The sequence below is a fragment of the Phyllobates terribilis genome, unplaced genomic scaffold (genome assembly GCF_046119375.1).
Source record: "Phyllobates terribilis strain yellow unplaced genomic scaffold, ASM4611937v1 Scaffold_2__4_contigs__length_985480577, whole genome shotgun sequence".
Lineage (NCBI taxonomy): Eukaryota > Metazoa > Chordata > Amphibia > Anura > Dendrobatidae > Phyllobates > Phyllobates terribilis.
In genome coordinates this window covers 455,062,079-455,090,002 of record NW_027362762.1, presented here as the reverse complement: position 1 = coordinate 455,090,002, position 27,924 = coordinate 455,062,079, and the positions used below count along the sequence as shown (strand labels likewise).

The window sequence follows — 27,924 nt, the reverse complement described above, 5'->3', positions numbered from 1 at the left end:
TCTGTACCCGACAATTTATAACAGAAAGATAGAGCATCACACATAGATTAGATAGATAGAAACATGTCAGTCACATATATAAGAAGTACAGTGACAGTGCTGGTTACTGTACTTGTCATCTAGTGTTAAAAGAACGGATTTATTTAAAAAAAAATTGGCGTGGGGTTCCCCTTAATTTTAGTCTCTAGCGGAGGTTAAGCAGACGGCTGGGGCAGATGTTTGAAGCCTGGGAAGGGGGTAATACCCACGGAGCTTCCCAGGCTACTAATATCAGCCCCCAGCTGAATACATAGCCTTTACTAGCTATTAAAATGGGGGACCCCCCCAAAAAAATGACGTGGGGTCCCCCCTAATTTAATAGCTAGCAAAGGCTAGGCAGACAGCTGGGGGCTGATATTAATAGCCCAGGAAGGGAGCCATGAATATTGGCCCCCTCCCAGGCTAGAAACACCAGCCGTCAGCCGCCCCAGAAATGGCGCATCCATAGGATGCGCCAATTCTGGCACTTAGCCTCGCTCTTCCACGCTGCCCTGGTGCGGTGGCAGGGGGTAATAGGGCTGGGGTTGATGTCAGCTTATAATGCCAGCTGACATCAAGCCCAGGTTAGTAATGGAGAGGCGTCTATAAGACACCCCCATTACTAACCCCATAGTAAAAGTTAAAAAAAACACAAACACCCAGAATAAAGTCCTTTAATTGAAATAAACACACAATTCTTTATTGTTCTAAATTAAACCATACTTACCATCACGCCCATTCCAGCTGAAGCCAACGATCTCCTGCAATAAAAGTAAAATAATAAAGCAACCTCATCCTTACCTCTCCATGGTTCCCAGGACCGGTCCAGCTCTGCTACATTCACATGACAGGCTGGACCGCAGCAGAACGCTGCCATCCAGCCTGTCATCCCGCAGACACTGAGAAGCGCAGGCATGCTTGCGCTCTGCAGTGTCTGGCTGTGACGGCATCCAGATGAGCCGACAATGAACTCAGCTCACCTCCTGGACGTCCGTCACTGACAGCGTGGGAAACTTCTACTGCGCATGCGGGGAGCAGGAGAATTTTCCCACGCTGTCAGTGACGTGCATGAGGTGAGCCGAGTTCATTGGACATGATCTCGGCTCATCTGGATGCCGTCACAGTCAGACACTGAGGAGCACAAGCATGCCTGCGCTTCTCAGTGTCTGCGGGATGACAGGCTGGATGGCAGCGTTCTGCTGCGGTGCAGCCTGTCATGTGAATGTAGCAGAGCTGGACCGGTCCTGGGAACCATGGAGAGGTAAGGATGAGGTTGCTTTATTATTTTACTTTTATTGCAGGAGATCGTTGGCTTCAGCTGGAATGGGCGTGATGGTAAGTATGGTTTAATTTAGAACATTAAAAAATTGTGTCTTTATTTCAATTAAAGGACTTTATTCTGGGTGTTTGTGTTTTTTTTAATTACTTTACTAGAAATTCATGGCGGTCATGTCTAATATTGGCGTGACCCCATGAATTTCGGGCTTAGGGCCAGCTGATAATGCCAAGCTGGCCTTAACCCCTTTATTACCCAGTGAGCCACCGCACCAGGGCCCTGGATGAGTTGGGTACAGCGCCAGAAGATGGCGCTTCTATGAACGTGCCATTTTCCGGGGTGGCTGCGGACTGCAATTTGCAGCGGGGGGGGGCCAGAAAGCTTGGGCCTCCCTGCGCTGCAGATTCCAGCCCCCAGCTGCCTAGTTGTACCTGGCTGGACACAAAAATAGGGCGAAGCCCCACGTCTTTTTTTTTTTTTATTTCATGAAATAATTAAAAAAAAAAGGGCTTCCCTATATTGTTGTGTCCGGCCAGGTACAAATAGGCAGCTGGTGGTTGGGGGCAGCCCGTTCCTGCCTGCTGTACCTGGCTGGACACAAAAATATGGCGAAGCCCACGTCAACATTTTTGGGAAAAATTAATTACAAAATTAATAATAATTTAGGGACTGCATCTTTATTAACCCCTCAATTGTCATTTAGTGTTAAAATAAAGGATTTTTTAAAAAGAAAATTGGCGTGGGATCCACCATCATTATAGTCTCTAGCGGAGGTTAAGCAGACGGCTGGGGCAGATGTTTGAAGTCTGGGAAGGGGGTAATACCCACGGAGCTTCCCAGGCTACTAATATCAGCCCCCAGCTGAATACCTAGCCATTACTAGCTATTAGAATGGGGGACCCCCCCAAAAAATGACGTGGGGTCCCCCCTATTTTAATATGTTTATGAGTGACAGTTTTCCTGCTATATACCTGCATGTCATAAGAATTTAAATTAAAAAAGGACCATGTTAAATTCAAATCTGTTTTTTTTTTATTTTTACCGGTGTTTGGTATGCGTTGGAAAAGGGGTAGTCTTATACGGTGAATATATCCTAAACTCTATATTTTAACAGGAAAGTAGGGGGGTCGTCTTATACACCAGGTCGTCTTATACGCCGGAATATACGGTATATCAGCTTAGAGCAGGACCAAGTCTGCAAGACCTGATCCAAACTTAGTGGAAACTTTGTCGGATCTTGCCAGACGCTCTGGTGGTTTCACTGCAGATGGCAAACCTCTACAAAGTGGGAAAATCTGCATTATGGTTGTATTTTGTTGAAGCACTCCAAAGCATGCACTGTATAGTACTCCTCCTATTTAAGTACACCCACTTTGGAAAGTCCTTAACCCCTTCGCAACCCTGGGATTTCCCGTTTTTTTGCATTATCGTTTTTTGCTCCCCTTGTTCCCAGAGCCATAGCGTTTTTTATTTTTTGGTCAATATGGCCATGTGAGGGCTTAATTTTTTGCGGGACGAGTTGTATCTTTGAACAACATTACTGGTTTACCATATAGTGTAAGGGAAAAAAGTTCCAAGTGCGGTGAGAAATTGCAAAAGCAGTGCAATACCACAGATGTTTTTATTTATTTTTTTTTACCACGTTCACTGAATGCTAAGACTGACCTGCAATTCTTATTCTCCAGGTCATTACGAGTTCGTAGACACCAAACATGTATAGGTTATTTTTTATTTAAGTGGTGAAAAAAAAATTCCAAAGTTGTTTTTGGGATCTAGGGCCGGATGAGGGCTTATTTTTAGCACGCTGAGCTGAAGTTTTTATTGATACCATTTTGGGGTAGATCTGATGTTTTGATCGCCCGTTATTGCAATGTTGCGGCAACCAAAAAAAACGTAATTCTGGCGTTTAGAATTTTTTTCTCATTACGCCGTTTACCGATCGGATAATTTTTTTTTTTATATATTGATAGATCGGGCGATTCTGAACGCGGCGATACCAAATATGTGTATGTGTTTTTTTTATTTTATTTTGAATGGGGCGAAAAGGGGGGGATTTAAACTTTTATATTTTTAAAAACATTTTTTTTTTTCACTTTTTGCTTGCTTCTATAGTCTCCATAGGAGACTAGAAGCAGCACTTGTCTGATTGCCTCTGCTGCATACAGGTGATGAGCAGATCACCTCTATGTAGCAGAAATGCTCCTGTGCTATGAACGCCGACCACTAGGTGGCGCTCATAGCGATCAGCTCATGACAACCACTGGGGTCTGTTGCAGACCCAGGGTTGTCATGCCCACGCATCAGTGACCCGCGAGCATGTGACGGGGTAAGTGACGCACTTCCGGCCGGCGATGTTAAATGCCGCTGTCAGAGATTGACAGCGGCATTTAACATGTTAACAGCCGTGGGTGGATCGCGATTCCACCCCCGGCTGTTGCAGGCACATGTCAGCTGTAAGAATCAGCTGACATGTGCCCAGTTCAGTGTGGGCTCAGCGCTGGAGCCCACGCTGAACAGGGGGTTACAGCCTGGTGCGTCCCAGGCTGTAAAGGGGTTAAAAATCAGTGGGGAGGGTGTCAGACTAAATACTAGACCGTTTTGATGTGGGGTATGTTCATTTCTGCATCAACTAATCTGAGTAAAATGGACTAATAAATGTAACTTATTACAAAATCTTACTTTCATGCTAAAAAAAAAAAAAAAAAAAGTTTTTCAATTTCCAAAATTTGGACTGCATTTTGTAGATTTTAATCAATATCTCACTGAATACAAGAACAAAGGGGGTGTATATGCTGAGCACTGTTGATGGACATTTGTAAAATGTCACCCACTTGTTTTATACTGTATTTTACCTGTGACCATCCCCAGCAGTATTCCCGTGACAATAACCCCCTAAGACTATATTTTGAAAACATTTTGCCACAAGTCATTCACATCTGCATACTGTCGGCATGGCTGTGGGAAATATGCGCCACAGAAACTAGCATTGTTTAGTGTGGAAAATAGACATGGGTAATACAGACTGGGATCTTTCCACATAGATCACATACACTCCTGAACAGCACAGCGGCTCAGTGGTTAGCACTGGAGTCCAGGGATATCTAAATGGGGTGCATGGGTCTTCCTCTGGGTATGCCAGAGTGTTGGAAGAAACCAAAGACCTAGGGAAAAAAGGTGTACTACATGGTCAATTAGCGGTCCATCTGCAGTCTGTTATGCACACAGCACACTGACAAACATACATTGATCTGAACATAGCCTAAAAGATTTTCAGGGTCTGGTATTTATTCAGATATTTAAAATGGTAAATAATTGAAATTAAATTCATTTTAATGTATACAGTGATTACGCTTTGTTGTAAATAAATACATTCTCGGTAGCATCGTAATATATGTCAGTGCTATTTATTAGCCATTATTTATACAATTATACAGCTCTCAATAGTCCTGTTTTTATAGGCCATAAAATGGTATGAACAAATCTATTTAGATGGATTTATTGAGAAAGTCTGGTTTCTTCAGCAGCGTATCCTCTGAATACAATCAATTCAGGATTTATGAAGGTTTATATATGCAAAGCGTTTTATGGGAAATGTTTTACTCTTTCTATATTCTTAATTAACATTAAAAATTCTTAAGTTTACATAAAATAGATCCAATAATCGTACCTGATTTAAGCCTAAATATAAATATTTAAGATGGCAACAATGTACAAGCATATTAATTATACTGGAAACCCTGCAAATGTGTTATACAATCAAACTGTGACAATTCTTTTTTTTCTGGACTGCATATTTATCTACATTCACAATTTCTAAAAATTAAATAAAACATAGAGGTAGGTTTTCATTCACCATCCTAGTGGCAAAGGAATTCTGACTTTGTGTAGCCAAAAATACCTTATTAAAAATAATCTGTCAACAGGTTTTTGCTGCCATGATTGCAGCGGTGTCACTTACTGGGCTGGTCATGTTGATAAAATCCCAGTTTTATCTGCTGCAGATCTAGCAGTTCTGTGAATGCTGAGCTCTGTATAACCTACACCACTAAGTGACAGCATACTGCCCATGTACAGTGTACACAGAAGCTGCCAACCAGTGGTGGGGGGCATACAGCGCTCATGAATAGAGGACTACCTTGCAGCATGGTTACTAGTCCTCTAATGATAAAATCACTATCACCAGGCAATTTATCAAAATTACACTAAGCAGCCCAATAAGGGATGCTGGAATCAGGGTCTCTGTCTCTACATTATGCTCTCTGATTACATGGCAAAAAACTGATGACCGATTCCCTTTAAAGGGGCTGTCCAGGCATACAAGTTTGAGGACCTATCCTCATGATCGGTCATAAATATCAGATCAGTGGGGGTCCGAATAGCAGCATCCCCAAGATTACCTGTCATTGGCTCTGGTGGCAGCCGTACTTAAACATTGAACTGTACTGTCGCTCAGCTCCTATTTAAGAGAATGGGAGCCAATGTGCCGTTCTCGGCAGTAGCCTGTACACATTGAACAAAGGTGAACGGCACAGCTCCATTCAAAGTTTACATCCGGCCATTGGCTGAGCAAATCTGCTGATCAGTAGGGTGCCAAGCCTAAGGATAAACTATCAATAATGTATGCCAACAACCCCCTTAAGATGCAGTGCAATACGGAATAATTGTCATGTACACGTATCAAGCTTTTCCAGAAGATTTTTGCCAGCTGCACACAGGAAATGAAATATTGACCCATATTTTGATGAACCTGTATAGACTGGCATTTTCCATATGTATTTGTGTTACCAATCAGACTATACAGAGGAGATCCAAGGATACCCAGTCATTTTATTGGATATTACTCAGGGTTTTCAAGTACATCAGATGTAAACATCACGTCCTACAGTACAACATCTGCAACCTCAAGAATTAAATTATTTAGTAGCTTTTCTTTATGAAGGTTTTATTTTTTAATCAACAATTCCTTACAAAGGAAACAAAAAGAAAAGAAAAATCTGATTTCACCAAATCCCTTTTAACGTTCCACAGAACCAAATTAATTTTCTATACATCCAAAGTCAATAAATTAAGGAAATTTACAGGAGCGAGACACAGGCCTTTCACAGTGACAGGCAGAACAGTGGAATATAAAGGTCCAAGACAAAAGCATTTCTGGCGTATGGCGGGGGGCTGTGCACCAATTGGCTCTCCATTAGCAGAATGAGAACTGCCCCCCCCCTTAGGCTTCATTCCCACCTTCATCTGAATGGCTGCTGCAATTTCTTGCCACAAACCGGACTGGATCCCGCGACCGGCTGACCATTCACACAGAGGCGTTAAGCCTTTTAAAGAGAAATTAAAAATCTGAGGCAAGTAAAGCAGCACCTTCCTTCACACTCTCACCTCTATAAATTCCAGTTTGGAGAGGCCTTCCTCTCGTCCACACAGCCCTTCCTGCTGTGCACACATGCGAGGAGGAGGAGGGCTCTCGTGACACTGTTCAGGAGGAGATGGTGGAAGGACATGGGGAGAATCATACTCCTCTGATGCCAGGTCAGGCACATCGTCGGATTGAGCATCAGAACTTTCCAGGTCACTGCGGATACTCTCAGGTTGTGCTAAAGTGATGTCCCGAGTAGTCACTTGGCCCCTGCAAGCATCATCTTCCTCCCCCTCTACAAGAGGAGCACCTGCATGTAAAGATTCCTCTGTGCTGCTTTCACTCATCAGCTGGTATCGAGAAGGTTTGGCTTCTATATGAACTTGGATTTCCAGGTTATTGACTTCCCTATTAGGAAACAATAAGGAAAAAAACTCAAGAACAGGGTCAGACATCAGCACTTTGGCAACTGTTTAAAAAAAATCTATGGATAGGTACCACACATATGGAAAATTGTATCTCTATCCTGAACAGGACTAGCAATACAGCATTTGCATAAATACAAGGTATACCTTGCTTTAACAGTAAAACTTTGTACAAACAGTTTCTTCAAAGCAGATTTGTCAAAATATTTCACAAAACAAACTCCATAAATTAAAATGTCAGACCTATTGAAACTGGTGTACTTACTTTGTCAATCCATCAGCATAGCTGTATAATCCTTTATCAAGGTTTGCTCAATCTCCGCCCACCTATCCCAATTGACAGCGCCTCAGTGTCCCTCCTGCTGCTACGATCTCACACTGCTCAGTAAAAACTGCAGCTGTCAGACTGGGCAGAGAGTGAATACACTTGGACTTGAGAGGCATTTTATTTTATAGCTGATCTCAGAAAATGCTCATTTTAATATCTGAACTATTCAGCCATTCTGCCGTGGATTTTCAAAGCAAGTCCATGAAATCTATGCAATAATGTATGTGGTCTCTATTATAAAATCTGGAGACAGATACACTTTAAAATGCCAAAGCTACTTTCAAGTAGCTATAGACTGTTTATTTAGTAATGTAATGTAGGTAAGCACGATCAATCTAGAGTGGAGGGCTAGGAGAGGGATTTATGCAGCTGCTATGGTTACGGATTGCTTGAACAGATCCATTGTTACAAACTAACAGTGTGAAAATAGCATCAGGTCAGGAAAGGCTTTCAGCTTCAATGCAAAAATGTTTGACATAAAAAGAGATGGTGAAACGTCTACTTTATTACCCTACGACATCATGGGTGCTAAAGTATAATGACAGAATAACTCTCTGCAACAAATGACAACGGTGACCTTATGATTGGGTCTACATTTTCATCAGTGATGATGGGACAAAAAAACTTACATAATTCTCTAAAAATAGTAAGAGAGTATACTGACTGCAAAATAAATTATATTTTTAAGAACTGGTATCACATCCGTTGTACTAGAACTAAAGTTCCCAACCCATCCCTGGGGATTATGTAAAGCAGGGGTGCACAAACTTTCCTAATCAGAGGACCACATTGTCATACTAAACCACTTTTAAAGAGCCACAATTCCTTCTGACATATTTGCCACGTCATGCCAGTCATTCCTTGTAACATTGTTCTACATATAAGCAGGATCATACATTGCAACTTACTGGAAGTTCAGCTTTACAGAAAAACAAAATAATAATGCAAGCAAAGGATTTTTTTTTGTAACAAAAATGCATTACAACCCAGGTGTATTATAAGGTCATACACATTATTATAATCACTAGGAAACGTTGTAACCTGCTAACTGGGAAGCTCTGGGCAATTAGAAATCCTTGCTGCTATGTGCTATTCTAAAAACATTCCCGTTTGGAACGATTCTGAGAAGAACAATTACCTAATAAATCTTTATTTACAGCTTTCACACAACTCGGCTTACATTAGGTTTGCACAGATTGCGGTCCCTAGAGAGTGAACTAATACTGGTAAGGTTTCTCTGTACTGGGAACAATGTTTCCATAATAAATCCTCCTGAGGTTTTTCGCAAAATAAAAAAAGGACCCATCACCAGTTCCAAACTGACCAGCTTGTGCTCTTATTCTAGTGCTGCTGGATCCCTGATTATTAATCTGCCATAAGGTTGCACGGATATGGGTCTTCTTTAACAAAGGATGCGTCGCTCAGAGTGTATTAAGGCTGAACAGTCAAAGGTCTCATTTCGTGAACGAGTTCTCTCAGTTTTTATTCACAGATAGCACCAATATCTGTGATAGTCTATGGGGTCAACCAAATGTCTGAATTTTCGTGGACAGAGGTCTGTGGAAAATCATGGAGACATTTCCGAGGGTCGGATCAAAATCGGCAATGCAAGTCAATGAGTCTGGAAAAAAAAACCCGGACTGCACTCAGATGACAAAGTGCAGTCCGATTTTCATTGACTGTCAGAACGGAGAAACTTATTTTTATTTTTCCGTGTACGAGACAAACCGGATGACACTCAGACCACATTCTGCTCAAAGTCTGATCAGAATAATCAATTTTTCGTGTACGTGGGGAAAAAAAAAAAAAATAATAAAAAAAATAAAAAAAATCGGATGTGTGAATAGGCCTAAAACACAGTTCCAGATAATCCTTTGAGCCATGGCTCCTTGGTAAAAACCATAAAAAATGAGCACTAAATAAAATAGCCCATATCTCTGGAACCATGTCCTCGTTGAGCAGGTCAGAGATTTTGAATAGCTTTCACCCCTTCCGTCCTGTCAGTCAGCATAGTGGCAACTGAATAAGTTTGGCAATCATGTCCTTCATCAGCCAGAGGGGGGAGAGTCACTGCATAGAATGGGTCACATCCAAGTACATTACATGATCAGCCTATCAAATACAATAGGGAATGTGTAATGGTTTATTTACCCTGCAGAAAATACAGCACTTAGTTGCCACTTTACTTGGAAATAAGTCTCCTACATCAGCTTCTCATTTGGAATTGTAATATCTTGTGATTTGGGAGAACACTGAAGTATTTTGGGCAAAACTAAGCCATCTGTCATATGAACACACAATTAACCTAGCTATTAGAGCCAATCTGTGAATAGGGAACCCAGTGCCTAGGGGGTCTATCTACTGTATTGTTTAAGTAACAGTGTTTGCATTATTTGCAACATAAATCTATGAAATAAGTCATCCCCGCAAAATGTATAACTAATAATATTTCTTAATTACCTATGCAATGGTGTGTAAGTGTATTAAAATACTCACAGATAGTCTTCTCTGATTTCCATTGCTGCTCTCCGGTAACCATGTGAACGCTCTCTGCAGCTATGGTGGCTCACAGTGGGATGCTTTCCAAATTAAAGGGAATCTGTCAGCAGGTTTTTGCTACTTCATCTGAGACCAACGTAAATGAAGGCAAAGAGAAGCTGAATCCAACAATGTATCACTTAGATGACTGTGTGAGAGCGGCTGCACCCAATCAGAGCCTTTACATTCAGAATGAAGCAGAGCTGAGGAAGCTAACCCTGCCCCACCAGGCTCTCCATGTACAAAGTGAGGTGTTTCGTAGACTAGTTTGGCAATTAAACTCTTAGTGAGAAATCCTTCAAAGTTAGTAAACAGCAGCACTTTCACAAGTGAAACATCCCTGAATTCTGTGTTTTAGTCCTTATATCCTGAAGTCTTCAGATTACATAACAAAAACCTGCTGACATATTCCCTTTAAGTCTATAAGACTCAGAATGAGGCTCCATAGACTGACATTGATAAAGACATCCAGTCCATACATAAATCCCTGTGTGAGCCAGTTAGCCTATTTTCAAGTCATGTGGGCCAAAAGAGGACCGTAGCAGCACTGGGGAAGACTCCGATAGGTAAGGATTTTAATACACTTACACACCATTATAACACTTTAATTAGGATGAATTATTGAATAAAATAAATTTGATGAGACTATTTCTTTAAGTCTGTGCCTGGTTCTTATGACTACACTATGTTGGCCCACCAACTTTTCCATACATAGAGTACAATACATAGCTCTCTATAAAAGGCTCCAGTTAGCTTGTTCCTTTCATGTGACTGGCCATTTTTCTACACCTCTGGATCTAAATAAGTGGAATTATATATAGAGCAAGTAAAGAAAAGAAAAACATTTTCTGAAAAACAAAGACTTACCTTTCCTGTGGGTTGTATGAACTTATGATTGAGCCAGCCATTGCCCTAGTGCTGGCACTATCACTTGCGGCTCCAAGGCTGACAGAATCTTTTTGGCAAGTATCTTTCTGTACATCTGCCTGAACTTCTAGCCTGCAACAACAGTAATAGTAATTAAAAGGGACAAAAACAAACATGTTGCTATGGTTACACTTCAGGTGGATAAATTTAAAATTTAGGCAAAACAAATCTGGAGTGTTCCCTTTAACTCCTTTTATACAAATAGAAAAAACCATGCACTGCGCTGGGGTGGCATAAGTGGAAGGGGCTCAGGAGCTCAGCTTCCTCCACATACAAGTCAGATAGCGGCTATACTAAACAATTGGCATCTATTTATAAGTAGAGTTCTGGCCGCGGTTGTGACAAAATTTAAGATTGACAACATGATGTACAATACAAAGTTATATTGTGGTACCGTGTCAGCCAGGAAATGGAAAAAAAAATGTAAATACTTTCATGTCCAAAAATGACAAAAGTATTCTAGGAGTTATAACTTTATTGGCTAACCATAAAGAATATATATAAGCAAAGGTTTCAGAGAACTGAGGCTCCTTCTTCAGGCGGGATTACAAATGAATTAAAAAAAAAAATGAAGGCACAACATTTAAGTAGTGTTGAGCAAGTAGGTTCTATTAACCCTTTCGCTGAGTACGCTCGGCCCGAGTTCCGAGTATTTATAGCTGCTCGGTGATATGGTTAAATCGCTCCGTGTGCATGATTTGCAACTGTTTGACAGCTTTATTACATGTGAGGAATGTCTATTTCTTACACATTCCTCACATGTAATAAAGCTGCCAAACAGTTGCAAATCATGCAGACGGGAGCGATTTAACCTCATCACCAAGCAGCTATAAATACTCGGAGCTCGGCCCAAGCATACTCGGCGAAAGGGTTAATAGAACCTACTCGCTCAACCCTACATTTAAGAGATTACAACAGGACATTTGTTCATGAGGTGTAAGGGGTGATGCCTCCTAATGATAAGCCAAGGAACTCAAATTAAGAGTTTTTCATTACAAATGGGAGAGGCTGTGGGAATGTTTAGTTACCTTTAGTATGTCTGGTGAAGGTGTCAATTGTATCCATGTAGGGAGCCATAAATCCAGGTGTTAAATTGAGTCCCATTGTCAAGGAATTGATCATTATTATCAATTTGAATTCCCAAATTTCCCTCTCTCTGTCGTCCCTGAAATTACTTTTTAGCATTGAAGGTACAGTCTCACATAACGATGCACCAGCGATCCCGACAACGATGTGACCTGGCCGATATCGCTGGTGCGTCGCTAAGTGATCGCTGGTGAGCTGTCAAACAGGCAGGCTCACCAGCGATCAGGGGAGCAGCGACATCGTGGAAAGAATCTTTCCACGATGTCCTGCTCCTGGTTACCAGCCTGCTGCTGAAGCAGGAGCAGGCTGGTAACCATGATAAACAGCGGGTTACTAGGGGCACACGCGCACTTAGTAACCCGCTGTTTATCATGGTTACCACTCTGCTACGGTGAGCGGGAGGTTACCGCTCACCGTAGCACAGTGGTAACCATGATAAACAGCGGGTTACTAAGAGCACGTGTGCCCCTAGTAACCCGCTGTTTATCATGGTTACCAGCCTGATCACTGTGTGTGACTAGCGGGACCAGCGATGTGTGCTGACCAGCGGGAGGGCAAGGACCAAAAAATGGTCCAGGACACTTTGCGCGATCAGCGACCTCACAGCAGGGGCCTGATCGCTGCAAAGTGTCACACATAACATCGCTGGTGAGGTCGCTGTTGCGTCACCAAAACCGTGACTCCGCAGCGATCTCGCTATGTGAGACGGGGACTTAAGACTTTTAGATCTGTCATACAATGGTTCCAGACTAGAGAAATATTTTCCCACAGGCGTGTCCAGTTCATTACTGATTGAATTTACAGACACATCCTTGAATGTAGTTTTTGCACGGTTTCCCAAATATGGTTGTGACGCCTCTACTCAGACAAGCCCGTGTTTTACCCTGGGTGTTGGGGGACTCGGTGTCGGGCCCTGTGTTGAAGAGATGGGGTGCAGCCGTGGCCCGGGCCCGACCCGTGCTCAGGGCCGTCACATTAGAAAGAGGTGGTGTGGGCTTGTCCGGGTTGAGTGGCTGATTAACGACTACGCCACCTGTGGTGCCTGGTGAAGGGTCACCAGCGCCGCTGCAGTCCGCTGAGGCCCGGTGTCGTGGCGGCTAAAGTTATTACTGCTCCCCACAGGCGGAGCAAGGCCTCAGGGCAGGCAAACAGGATAGAGGGGGGGGGGGGTAGTAGCAGTGCGAGGAGTAAGGGCACCGCGTCGCAAGGTATGGCGCGTAATGAACAGTCCGGAGGCCATAGGTGTGAACTTCCAAGCCTTTACTCACTTAGAGATGACAGCGGGAAAGCGACTCCCTGCTCCTCGCGGAGTCCTGCGGCCACCAGGGACAGGGGTCCGACTACCTCCGAGAAAGTCCAGTGTTCAGTAGCGACCCTACACCAGAGTGTTCCTGCACTACGGACTTCACCCTTTCCCGTCTGTGCGTGTGTGGATAGGCCGGGTCTCCCTCTGAGCTCCTCTCAGGACTAGGGCACGGGTGGCAATTCCTCTCCATCCGATGCCCAGTGGGATCCTCAGGGCCTAACCGGGCTTTCCCGTCCAGGACATTGAGTACAAGGTCGGGTGTCGGGGGCCGGTACCCCTCTTGCAGCCGGAATCCCTCTGAATAGATCAGGTAGGCGAGGACAGGTGGCGTGCTCCACTCCGTCTGCATCCTCCCCGGGACCCATTTGCTAGGGAGCCACACTCTAAAGCTCCCGGGCCTTCTTGATTCTGGTCCTTGGCCGGGTTGAGACATTCCTTGTCCACAACCTACCTCTCGTCCCAAAGCCAGGGTACGAAGGCTGTGTCCCTTCTCGGTGCAGGCCCACACAGGATCTGCGCTCCCGGAGGGAAGTCACTACACACAGTAGTTTGACAGCAACCAAGACTGCTTGACAGACCAAGAACCAAGATGGCTTTTTATTAAATATGAAATCTGAAGTGTAACCAACTTGTTGTTCCTGCACCCACACCCACTAACTGGTTCCTACCACTTTGTGTTCCCCAGTCTCCCTGTAACCAGGGGAGCAGCACCTAGTGCATACTAGCTCCCTCTGGTGGAGAAGTGTGATGTTGGATGCAAAAGGTTAGGTCACAACCATCGCACTGGGCTTACCTCAGAGGAGGAACACCACACTCCATTAGAGAAGTGCAGCATTCCTGTGGCGGTCGAACCCTCAGGGGCGCCATAGTGACACCTTCAGGGCACCTTTTAGATTGTATCATTGGAGGATGTACATGAAAAGAAGTCCATGATTTTGTAGTCCTGATTTGTGTTTGGTATGCGGACTGTATTAGATGGTAATATGTGGGTACAAGTTTTGCGAATGTGAATGTCACTGATGGTGATGAGGACACTTCTGACAAGTAAATTCCTTAAAGGGGTTGCCCAGTACTTTTAAAAAATATGCCAAATGTGTTTTAATGATAAATAGAAGCTTCTTTCTAATTACCTCCTGGTGCTGTTTCTGCCTGTGAGCGGCGCTATCGGTGGCCGCTCACAGGCATCACGTGACCCCTGGCTGCAGCCGGCTCTGACATCCATTGACATCACGACAAGTCCAGGCTGCAGCCGAGGGTTCCTCTTCCGCGTTCCACCGGTGGCTGCTGGGTTGTGGGTGGGGTTATTCCCCTGCGTCACACTCGTCATCCACCGCGCGCTCTCCCTGTCCCCATTCATTGGGAAAGCGCACGGTGGATGCTGGGTGTGATGCGAGGAATAACCCCGCCCACAACCCAGCAGCCATTGCGGGGACCCCAGCGCTGAGTCACGCCTCACTTGACATGATGTCAGTGGGGTGTCACGTGCTGCTTGTGAGCGGCCACCGATAGCGCCGCTCACAGGCAGAAGCAGCACCAGGAGGTAATAAGAAAGAAGCTTCTATTTATCATTAGGGACAACCCTTTTAAGTTAGGGGGCTGTTTATAGGAGATAAGTGGTAGTACTAGGAATATTCCTTTCAGTCTGTGGTCTCTGTGGAATATGGGTTGGAGATCAGCACCAATTTTCTTTAGGATGTTCATGTGGGGGTTGCATGTGACCACAAGAGGCACCCTGTTGTTGTCCTCCCTCGGTCTAATCCAGGAGGCTGCTTCTTGGGATCCTTGTCGCTCTGTGGATCTGTTCATCTACAACCCCTGGCAGAAATTATGGAATCACTGGGCTCGGAGGATGTTCATTCGGTTGTTTAATGTTGTTGAAAAAAAAGCAGATCACAGACACGACACAAAACTAAAGTCATTTCAAATGGCAACTTTATGGCTTTAAGAAACAATAAAAGAAATCAAGATTAAAAATATGGTACTCAGTAAGGGTAATTTTTTTTCAGACCAAGCAAGGGGAAAAAAAAAAAAAAAAATTTACGAAATCACTAAATTTTGAGGAAAAAAAAATTATGGAATCACCCTGTAAATTTTCATTTCCAATACTAAAACCTGCATCAAATTAGATCTGCTTGTTAGTCTGCATCTAAAAAGGAGTGATCACACCTTGGAGAGCTGTTGCACCAAGTGGACTGACATGAATCATGGCTCCAACACGAGAGATGTCAATTGAAACAAAGGAGAGGATTATCAAACTCTTAAAAGAAGTTAAATCATCACACAATGTTGCAAAAGATGTTGGTTGTTCAGTCAGCTGTGTCTAAAATCTGGACCAAATACAAACATGGGAAGGTTGTTAAAGGCAAACATACTGGTAGACCAAGGAAGACATCAAAGCGTCAAGACCGGAAACTTAAAGCAATATGTCTCCAAAACAGGAAATGCACAACAAAACAAATGAGGAACGAATGGGAGGAAACTGGAGTCAATGTCTGTGACTGAACTGTAAGAAACCGCCTAAAGGAAATGGGATTTACATGCAGAAAAGCTAAACATAAGCCATCATTAACACCTAAACAGCAAAAAAGGCTAAGGAAAAGCAATCATGGACTGTGGATGACTGGATGAAAGTCATATTCAGTGATGAATCGCGAATCTGCACTGGGCAAGGTGATGATTCTGGAATTTTTGTTTGGTGCCGTTCCAATGAGATTTATAAAGATGACTGCATGAAGAGAACATGCACATTTCCACAGTCATTGATGATATGGGGCTGCATGTCAGGTAAAGGCACTGGGGAGATGGCTGTCATTACATCTTCAATAAATGCCCAAGTTTACATTGATATTTTGGACAGTTTTCTTATCCCATCAATTGAAAGGATGTTTGGGGATGATGACATTTTTTCAAAATGATAATGCATCCTGCCATAGAGCAAAAACCGTGGAAACATTCCTTGAAAGAAGACATATAAGGTCCGTGTCATGGCCTGCAAATAGTCTGGATATCAATCCATTTGAAATTCTTTGGTGGAAGTTGAAGAAAATGGTCCATGACAAGGCTCCAACCTGCAAAGCTGATCTGGCAACAGCAATCAGAGAAAGTTGGAGCCAGATTGATGAAGAGTACTGTTTGTCACTCATTAAGTCCATGCCTCAGAGACTGCAAGCTGTTATTAAAGCCAGTGGTGGTGCAACAAAATACTAGTGATGTATTGGAGTGTTCTATTGTGTGTTTGTTTTTCAGGATTCCATAATTTTTTCATCAGAATTGAGTGATTCCATAATTTTTCCCTCTGCTTGGTCTGAAAAAAATTACCCTTACTGAGTACCACATTTTTAATCTTGATTTCTTTTAGAGAGTGTCTTAAAGCCCTAAAGTTGCCATTTGAAATGACTTTAGTTTTGTGCCATGTCTGTGATCTGCTTTTTTTCAACAACATTAAACAACTGAATGAACATCCTCCGAGCCCAGTGATTCCATAATTTTTGCCAGGGGTTGTATTACCAGTGGATGGCATCCTTGTTGTAGGAATGTATTCCTCAGTAATAGCAGCTGCAGTTTTCTGTCCTTAATGTCTGAACAGATTTGAATGTACAGTACCGCAGAGCTCGACTGTAGATGATGGATTTTTGTGTGTGTCTTGGATGAAAGCTGTTTCATCCAAGATTTATCAGACATCCTGTGGGTTTATGGTAAACTGATGTTTGTATGGTGTTTCTTTGATGTATATGGTAGTGTCCAGAAAATGTATTTGAGACTGAGAAGTTAAGGGTGAGCCCGATGGTTGGGTGGAATTTGAAGTTATTGTGGATGGTGAGCAGATCTTTGGAGCCTGTCTAGATAATTAGCAGATCATCAATATTGCAGAAGTATGCTAGTGGTTTAATAGAGCAAGATGACAAGAACTCTCTCTAATTTAGCCATAAATAGGTTAGCATATTGTGGGTACATTTTGCTTCCAATGGCGCTGCCCATATATCGCAGGTATAAATTATTCCCAAAGGAGAAATAGTTCTGATGGAGCACAAACCTGATGAATTGCAGAGTTGGTTCTGTGGCCAGATTGTTTTTTTTGTAGGAAATGTTTGCATGCTGCAATCCCATCCTCGTGAGGAATGCTGGAGTAGAGAGACTCTACATCCTTGTGGCTAGTATTGTGTCCTCTGAAAGTGGGCCCAGGGCTGACAGTTTGCAGAGAATATACATGGTGTCCTGGATATAGCTGGGTGTGCATCTCACCAGGGGTTTCAGAATGTTCTCTACCCAGCCTGAGATATTTTCCGTTAATGTCCCAATGCCAGAAATGATTGGCCTCCCAGGATTACCTTCTTTATGTATTTTAGGTAACATGTATAAGGTACTTGTTTGGGGATTGTCTGGTATTAGTTACAGTAGCGAGTATAAAGTAGAATCAATCACGGATATGTGTTCGTTCATCTGTGTATTTTTTGGTGGGATCTTCCTGAAGTGGAGTTTAGTATTTTCTATCATAGAGTTGTCTGTGTGCTTCCTGGATGTAATCTGACGTGTTCATGATGACTACAACTCCTTCATTGTCTGCTGGTTTGAGGATGATATTGTTGCTAGCTTTTAAAGATTGTATGGCTTTTCTTTCCTCCATGCTGATAATGTTTGGCACTTTGCGCTGTCTGTCCAAAATGTCAGATTTAACTTTTTTTACGGAAACAGTCTATGTAGCGATCCAGAATCTGGTTGTGTACAGGTTGTGGGGTCTAGTTTGTCCTCTTTTTTATGTGTCTTTCACATTGTCTTATGATGTGATATCTGCATGGTTATAAAAGAATTCTTTCAGCCGTAATCTGCGGAAGATATCACTAGAAAACTGAGCTGCATCAAGTTGTTTCGTAGGACAGAATGTTAGTCCCTTTAATAGAACATTCATTTCTCCTGTGCTTGGCTCATATTGTGAGAGGTTACAGAGGATGATGTATTAAAAGGATTGTGTAAATTGGATTGTGTAAAGACTGACAGCAAAATTGAAATGGTTAACAGTGAATGCTATGATAACTGGGGGCCTGAAGGCCCCGTTGCTGCCATCTTGGTACTTATTTAAGCTTTAACCGGTTCCCGACCGCCCACTGTAGATAAACGTCGGCGCTTGCCGGGCTCTGTGCAGCGCCGACGTTTAAAAACGGTGGGTGGTCTCGCAGTGCTCAGGACCCCTAGGGTCCTGCAAGCACTGCGATTCCGGTGCAGAGCGTTAGCTCTGACAGGGTACATCATCGGGACCTGATTAGATCAGGTCCCAGTGATGTTAACCCTTTGCTGTCTTCTATATGCTGTGATCTATAGTGATCGCGGCATATAGGAGACAGCAGGAAGAGAGGGGGTCGTCTTACTTACCTCCGAAGACCTCCGTTTCGTTTGAGGACCTGGGGTTGCTATGGCAGCTGGAGGTCACATGACCGCCTCCAGCTCTGCCATATATGGTGTCATTCCTGTCTGGCTTCAGCCTGTATGTAGCTGATACCAGACAGGAGACTGACTGAAACAGTCAGGGAAGATCTCATGTAATGTAATATATGTCTATTACATTACATGAGATCAGTGATCAGAAAAATAAAAATTAATGTCCCATACAGGGACTAAGTAAAAATGTAAAAAAAAAGTAAAAAAAAAGTTTTTAAACTATTAAAAAAAAAAAAAAAAAAAAAAAAAAAAAAAAAATCACAAAATAAATAAAAATATTAAACCAATAAATCCGTAAATTACAAAACTAAAAAAAGTACACATATTTGGTATCGCCGCGTCCGAAACATCCCGAGCTATAAAACTGTCACACTAATTAACTCCTTCTGTGCACACCGTAATAATAAATAAAAAACGGAGCAAAAAAATATGCTTTTTCATCATATCGCCAAACAAAAAGTGGAAAAAACTGCGATCAAAAAGCAGAATAGAAATAAAAATGTTACCGCTGAAAACGTCATCTTGTTCCGCAAAAAACAAGCCGCCATACAGCTCCATCAGCCGAAAAATAAAAAAGTTATAGCGCTCAGAATAAAGCAATGCAAAAAAAATATTTTTTTTTCTATAAAATTGTTTTATTGTGTAAAAGCGCCAAAACATAAAAAAATACAGTAAGTGTAGTATCGCTGTAAACGTACTGACCCGAAGAATAACGCTGCCTGATCACTTTTACCACACGCAGAACGGCATAAAAAAAAAAACTCAAAAAACAATTCCTGAAGTGTTTGTTTTTGTTAACTTTACCTCCCAAAAAACGGAATAGAAAGCGATCAAAAAATGTCACGTGCCCAAAAATGGTTCCAATAAAATTGTCAACTCGTCCCGCAAAAAACAAGCCGTCACATGACTATCGGCCGAAATATGGAAAAATTATAGCTCTCAAAATATGGTGATGCAAAAACTAGATTTTGCAAAAAAAGCGTATTTTAGTGTGTGACAGCTGTCAGTCATAAAAACCCGATATAAATCTGGTATCTCTGTAATCGCACCGACCCGAAGAATAAAGTAATCTAATCAGTTATATCACACGAGGAACGGCATAAAAAATAAATAAAACAAATATTATTCACCTGCTACTGATTTGTTTATTATGTCTCCCAAAGATCCCAGTAAGGCTCTGCTCACATTTATCCTGTGCTCTGCGCTGAGCACTTACACCAGAGTTTCCGTGAAATCTCTGAAATACGTGATTCAGCCAGAACCCATGATGGAAGATTCCCTGTAATGAGGCAGATATAGGCCACTGTGGATGCCGTCTAGCCTGGGATCCCACGGTGTCATTTGTTTTAGGCGTGCATAAAAGTGCGGTTGGCCACAGTTTTGTGCACTTCTGAAAAAAAGGACACCACTAAACAGAGGCCAGACGGAGTCCAGAGTAACTCTGCTGCCTCATTACAGTGAATGGATCCCGCAGGGGTTTCATCTGAATTACATCACTTGGAAAATTAGATGGAAACCCCGATGTAAGTGCTCAGCCTAGAGCGCCGGATAAATGTTACGTAAAATGTTCCCAATAAAAGCTTCAACTCAGTCCTCAAAAAAAGCTAGTCCCCACTCAGGTCCATCATCTGTTAAAAATATAAGGGACTTCCAAGTTACTGGTAGCAGAAAGGCTCTGGAAAAGCAAAATGGTCCTTGCCCCCCAAAAGAAATTCAGAAAATTTTGTGCTCCCAAATCCAAATGCCTATTCTACATTAATTTGTTCTCCAATTGTCAAATAGCACTCCGTCCCCCCCAGATCTCGCCGTATGGCTGAGCGGTACCATACAGCCACATATGGGGTATTGCCACTTTTAGAAGAAATTGTGTGACACATTTCGGCACCATTTTTACCCATTGCCCTGTGTGAAAATGTAAAATCTGAGGGTAAAACATTTTTTTGTGGTAAAAATATAATTATGCATTTTTCACTGCCCAATGGTATAAATTTAAAAATTAAAAAATGCTCACTACTTCCCCTAGATGAATTCCTTGAGAGGTGTAGTTTACAAAATGGGGTCACTTGTGGGGGTTTCTGCTGTTTTGGCATGTAAGGGACTCTCAAATGTGACATGGTGTCTGCTGCCTATCCCAGCCAACATAGCGCTTCTTTCTCTTCCGAACCCTGCCGTACACCAAAGCAGTGGTTTTCCCCCACATATGGGGTATCGGCGTACTCAGGAGAAATTGTACAACAAATTTCATGGTGCAATTTATCCTGTTACCCTTATGATAATGCAAAATTAAGGGATGAAAAATGTTTTTTATGGGAAAAATGTGAAAATTTTATTTTTACGGCTCAATATTATAAACTTCTGTGAAGCAGCTGGGGGTGCAAGGTGCTCACCACACATCTAGATAAGTTCCCTAAGGGGTCTAGTTTCCAAAATGGTGGCACTTGTGGGGGGGTTTCCACTGTTTAGGCACATCAGAAGCTCTCCAAACGCAACATGGCGTCCGCTAATTATTCAGACAAATTTTACATTCAAAAAGTCAAATGGCGCTCCTTCCCTTCCGAACCCTGCCGTGCGCCCAAACAGTGGTTTTCCCTCACATATGGGGTATCAGCACGCTCAAGAGAAATTGCACAAAAAAATTTGGGGTCCATTTTTTCATGTTACCCCTGTGAAAATAAAAAAATTGGGTCTAAAGTAACATTTTTGTGAAAAAAGTTAAATGTTAATTTTTTTCTTCCACATTCCAAAAATTCCTGTGAAGCACCTGAAGGGTTAATAAAGTTCTTGAATGTGGTTTTGAGCACCTTGAGGGGTGCAGTTTTTAGAATGGTGTCACTTTTGGGTATTTTCTGTCATAAAGACCCCTCAAAGTGACTTCAAATATGATGTGGTCCCTAAAAAAATGTTTTTGTAAATTTTGTTGGAAAAATGAGAAATCGCTGGTCAACTTTTAACCCTTATAGCTCCCTAACAAAAAAAAATTTGGGTTCCAAAATTGTGCTGATGTAAAGTAGACATGTGGGTAATGTTATTTATTAACTATTTTGTGTGACATCTCTCTCTGATTTAAGGGCATGAAAATTCAAAGTTTGAAAATTGCAAAATTTTCAAAATTTTCACCAAATTTCTGATTTTTTCACAAATAAACGCAAGTGATATCGAAGAAATTTTACCACTATCATGAAGTACAATATGTCACGAAAAAACAATCTCAGAATCAGGGGAATACGTTGAAGCGTTCCAGGGTAATTACTTCATAAACTGGCAGTGGTCAGAATTGAAAAAATTGTCCTGGTCACGAAGGCAAAAACAGGCTCTGGCGCGAAGTGGTTAAAAGGAGACCATGATTTTAACTATATACTGCACTATGTAAAAGTAAACACTTTACAAGTTTCAGGAAGTGGTGACAAACTTTTTTTTTTTTTTTTTTTTTTAAATCTAAATGTTAAACAAAATATTCTGATTTTGTGTGTAGAAAAAAAAAAACATGCAAGTTTAGCATCACTGTAATTGTACGAAGGTCATGGCCCCAATAGAAGTATTTAGTCAGTATTTTTTCTCAGGAGTGGGAACCAAAACGAGGTGAGGAACAATCAGAGAAAAGGTATAATAGAAACAAGTCACCAATTCTGCATTTATCACCCACTCCTGGTTTTGGCTCACACTCCTGAGAAAAAAATACCGACTGAATACGGACTAAATACTGATAGAGGGGCCATGGCCTAACCTGTAGAATCATGCTACCAGGTCAAATTTTACCATAAATGAACGCTGTAAAAACAAAATGCAAAAAAACTACAGAGAAATTGCTTATTTTCCCCCTGTAATTAAAGGGATATTCCCATCTCCAAGATTATTCCAGTATGTAGTAGGTGCAATAATATCATCAAATTAGAGATGTAGTATAGTTCATCTGATTCGCCATGTTGCTTATTCAATGAGCAGGCATTGCAGCAGCTTAGGTATCCATGGTTACAACCACTAGTAGCTAACTGTCACTATGAGTGGTCGTAACCATGGATACCTAAGCTACTGCAATGACCTGCACATGAGGTAAACAATATAGGTTATCAGGAGAATTATACTACATATCAAATTAAAAAGGTACTTGCTAATATTATTACACCAACTACATATTGGGATAGGGTCTTTGAGATGGGAATACCCCTTTAAAGTACATTGCGTGGTAAAGCAAATGCAGTTATTAAAAACAATGCAAAAAACAAGCCCTCAAGTCTGTATGTATGGAGAAAAGAGGAGGAAAAATAGGTATGTGTCCTGGGAAGAAGTGGGGGAGGAAAACAAAAAGCTAAAAATTGCCAGGTCCTGAAGGGGTTAAGGACATGGGTCTAATTCAACAAGAATGCATCAGGAAAACAGTCCTGAAACTCATCTCTCTTAACTGCTCTAGGAAAACAGATGCAATGTGATTGTGAAGTGCTTGATTGAGACCAAAGTGCTTTCCTTAAATATACATTAAATACCTGCAGTACTTGGCTCTTCCTCCACTCAGCATGCCACCAGTTAATGTCCCACCAGTTAAAGTACCCCCAGAGAGAGCAGCGAAGCTAGCAGTTTCACTGTAGTTTCCTTGTAGAACACTAAGGCCATCTGTGGGGCTTCCACTGGTGCTCAGGACGCTAGTAAGGCCCTCCATACTGCTTTCCCCAATACTTGGGTTTTTCAGTGCCCTCCAAGCATCTGCAACTAAAAATAGAAAAGGAGCATCAACAATAGCACATATATTAAACAGGCCCAATAAATCTGTTTACAGGCCATAAGGCTATGTTCACACGTTGTGTTTTGCAGCGTATTTTGCAGATTTTTATGCAAATTTTCAGCTGCATTTTGCAGTACCAGCAAAGAGTATGAGAAACCAGAATTCTTTGTTCACACATGTTGGCTTTTTGTTTGCTGCGTATTTTTGGAAAATAGAGCATGTAACTTCTTTCAGCGCTTTTGCAGCGCTTTTTCACCCATAGGAAGTAATGGGTGGTTAAAAAAAAAATGCTGCAACCCGCATTTTTGATGGCAAAATAAAATGGGATTCTTTTTTTCACAGAACTTTATGTACATGCCTAAATAGAGACAGAAGGACCGAAAAAAAAAAAAAAAAAAAAAAAATGCATTAAAAAACACGCATTTTTGACAGCTGTTTTCCTGCCAGAGAAAAGTTGTCAGCAGATTTAGTTGCAGAAAAAAAACAAAAACGTGTGTGAACATTGTCTAAGACAGTCACCTAAAGATGTCCCAATTTAAAGTGCACATTTCATAGTAAGTACACTGCTAAATTACCTGTAATCGGTCCATCTTCCTCAAAGTCAATTTTGACCCCTTTGCCATTAGCTGTGCTAACGCCACATCCTCCCCCACGGCATAATGAAACTGGCACCACTCCATACACATAAGCTAGCATGATGGGAACACCAATCCCTAAAGATATACAGAACAGAGACATAAGTCCGTACCAAAACAATACAAGTCTGAAATTCTTATTTTCCTGGTCACTAACTCACCAACACTGACTGCCGCCACCACTGGAGATGCAATTACAGATAAGATAACTCCTCCGGTCACAGCCAAATTTTTCTTGTGTTTAGAGGTTTTCTTGTTCTCAAAGCGGCCATGAATCTGTAGAGAAGTCACAGGTAAATATAAGAGATACACGAGACTCCTTCTGTGGATGGGATTACTACTACTACGAATAACCATAATGAAAAAGGAGAGAGGCGATTGTGGCAAGAAGGAAGAAAGAACAAGAAATAACAAAAAGAGAAAGACCTATTGATTCCAGACATTTATCACAAGGGTTATTCCTATAAGCGAATGTGGCCGAGGTGCACATGCTCAATCTATGGTACTACCGCAGAAAGCAGAGTATAGTGTGTAGCCATTTCTGCCAGTCCTATAGACCAGGGTTCCCCAACTCCAGTCCTCAAGGCCCACCAACAGATCATGTTTTCAGGATTTCCTTAGTATTGCACAGGTGATAATTACATCACCTGCACAAGCAGTAATTCCATCACCTGTGCAATACTAAGGAAATCCTGAAAACATGACCTGTTGGTGGGCCTTGAGGACTGGAGTTGGGGAACACTGCTATAGACCATGAAAGGAACAAAGATGGAACATGAGCACCTCTGCCCATTCATGACAAGGGTCTGCAGAGCACAGGATTCAGTATCCAAAGTCTCACTCTCATAATTGGAGATGGTCCCAGCTGTCAATACCACCAATCAGGAAGATGGATGGGGGATTACTGTCAATTTGGGGTTTTTACCATCCTAAAAAGTGAATGCATATCCTAGCAATAACTTAAAAGGAACCAGAATCATTTTAACAGAAGACACCAATGTATTCAGCATATTATCTCATCCACATAAGAACACCTGCTGAGACAAATGCTGTCCTGAGTGAAAGGACAGGTGCCAATAAAGTGCAGGTAGCCAGGGATTAAGCCAAAGGCAGAAATTAGATCTCATCCAGATATACATGGCTTTATAGGCCCCCCTTCACTGCACAATTATCGTGAACGGGCTTACCTACCAGTGCATGTTACCTGATAAACGTGCTCACAGCACAACAAGCAAAAAACGCTTCTTTGTTGGGCGAAATTACACAAAAGATCATTGTTCGTGGCAGTGCATTATGCAGTAGAATAAAAGGAACCCCGACACTCACGTGTTACTAGTTACTTCATTGAATCGTATGCCACATAATCAACACAAGACGTTTCAGCCCATCCCAGGCAATTGACAAAATCCTGGGATGGGCTGAAACATCTTGTGTGGATTATGTGGCATACGATTCAATGAAGTGACCACTAACACGCGAGTGACGGGGTTTCTCTTAGTTTCACTGTCCACCGCCACAAGAACGGAGTGCCGACTATTGCATATTATACGCTGCTCAAAAAAATAAAGGGAACACTCAAATAACACATCCTAGATCTGAATGAATGAAATATTCTCATTGAATACTTTGTTCTGTACAAAGTTGAATGTGCTGACAACAAAATCATACAAAAATCATCAATGGAAATCAAATTTATTAACCAATGGAGGCCTGGATTTGGAGTTACCCCCAAAATTAAAGTGGAAAAACACACTACATCAAAGTTGGATCAGCCTGTAATGTCCTTAAAACAAGTCAAAATGAGGCTCAGTATTGTGTGTGGCCTCCACGTGCCTGTATGACTTCCCTACAATGCCTGGGCATGCTACTGATGAGGTTGCGGATGGTCTCCTGTGGGATCTCCTCCAGGATATCTGAGAATCAAATAGCGCTCCTTCAGGTCCATAAGGGTGTAGTTTTTAAAATGGTGTCACTTTTGGGTATTTTCTGTCAGATAGGCCCATCAAAGTCAAGGGGTGGTTGAAGGGTTTAATATGAAGGAACGGTAAGCAGAGTCCTTCCAGAATGGCATCACAAAAACTTACTTAGAAGCCAGCGATTAATTGTAAAGCGTACTCTGACATTAACAAAAAGGCCTTGAGCAATATCTGTCAGCCTCGGAAGTCAACAGCTGATATATTTTATATGACATGTATGTAACGTGAGATTTCTGGAACTGTCAACTCTCACTCTTTTTGAGAGCTTTTGTGCAACCAGTAACATGGAAGTCCCCTATATTTCCATTGACAGACCTGAGTGGGGACTTGCTTTTTTTTGTAGATTGATTTTAAGCTTTTGTTGGGAACATTTTACATAACATTCATCCTGTGCTCTATGCTGAGCACTTACATCAGGGTTTCCATGTAGGTCTCTGAATGACGTGATTCATATGAAACCCCCAAAAGATCCACTCACTATAGTGAGGCAGCAGAGTTACTCTGGACTCAGTCTGGCCTCTGTTCAGCGGAGCACAAAAAAAAAAAAACTGTTGCTGACAGCACTTTTATGCACTCTTAAAAGGAGACTGACACGGCTGGATCAGACTTTCAGAGCATGGTCTATCAGACTTTCCGTAGTTTGGTGACCCAGATGTGGTCATGACTACCTTGGGTCCCCATGGCAACCATTGGGTCCTTGCGATGACGTCTCGGGGTGGGGGGGGGGGGGGGGGGGCGCCGATCGGACGCTCCCAGCCTCCTAAATGTTGCGATCAATAAAGCCATAGACGGTTTTGGCACCACTCCTGGCTGTGAGAGCCGGGTCTCAGCTGTCATGTAAGCTGAGCTCCTGGCGGCGATCGTGTGGGCACAGTTACTGTGCCACGCAGATCAGCATGACGTACATATACTTCATTGGTTGGGAACTCCTTCCCTTCCATGACGTATAGGTACGTCAAATGTCATGAAAGGGTTAAAAAGGGGTAATGAACTGCAGTTTCCTGTTTTCTTTATAAAAATCCACTAAAAGAGGCAGCACATCCAATAGAGAGGAAAGTTAAGGAACCTTAACTTTTTCTTACAGGCAATCTGTCAGTAGGTTTTTGCTACCTCATCTGAGAGCAGCATGATGTAGGCAAAGAGAAGCTGAATGCAACGGTGCATCACTTAGATTACTGGGTGCAGCAGATAAAGCTGATTGTAAGATTTACCAATGCAGCAGAGCTGAGAAAGCTAACCCCGCCCACAACAGGCTCTGAGTGTACAAAGCTATAGACAGTGAGGTGCTTATCACAGGAGGGGCCGGAGTCAGACCAGGAGGCTGCTGTGTCTGACCAATGATAAGCTCTCTGTGATAAAACAATTACTACAAGTAAACAAAAGTTGGAAGCTTGATAAAAGAGGCATGGATGAAATCCATGTTTTAAACCCTACAGCATGCTGTATTCAGATTTCACAGCAAAAACCTGCTGATAGATTCCCTTTAATGGAATGTGTGGTCTCCCTTTGTGGAATATATACATACAGTATTTTTAAACAAAAAAAAACAAAAACTGACCAGCACCAAATATATGAAGGAAAGTATGTGCCTACTTGGATGAAAGAATTATGCCAAATACATTGCTCTTTTCAGTTAATGAATATCATTTAAAGAAATTCATTTTATGAGCAGTTAGCCTTTAGAACCCTCACCAATCATAAGAATGAATGGCCACAGCACAGATTTAGCCTCAGATTAGAATCAAATACCAGCAATGTTGATGGAATGTAACAAATCTCATTCACAAATTGCAGATATTAATGCATATGTTGTGCAGATTTTTCACATTTACAACATGTCAACTCTTCTTGTTGAATACATTTTTATTGCAATGTATAGGGTGAGATCTGCAGCAAAACC

The 27,924-nt window shown here is 42.0% G+C and overlaps 1 protein-coding gene across 1 annotated transcript in view; it reads right to left on the bottom strand.

The window, feature by feature from the left end:
• Positions 1–4,559: 4,559 nt before the first annotated feature.
• RNF19B (ring finger protein 19B) overlaps positions 4,560–27,924 on the bottom strand; it is a 34,939-nt gene continuing 11,574 nt past the window's right edge. Inside the window, exons 5-9 of the mRNA XM_073665651.1 lie at positions 24,210–24,324; positions 23,989–24,126; positions 23,178–23,400; positions 10,812–10,943; positions 4,560–7,061 (exon numbers count right to left, since the gene is read on the bottom strand). Coding sequence (XP_073521752.1) covers positions 6,665–7,061; positions 10,812–10,943; positions 23,178–23,400; positions 23,989–24,126; positions 24,210–24,324 — 1,005 coding nt within the window. The 3' untranslated portion in view covers positions 4,560–6,664. The remainder of the gene's footprint in view (positions 7,062–10,811; positions 10,944–23,177; positions 23,401–23,988; positions 24,127–24,209; positions 24,325–27,924) is intronic.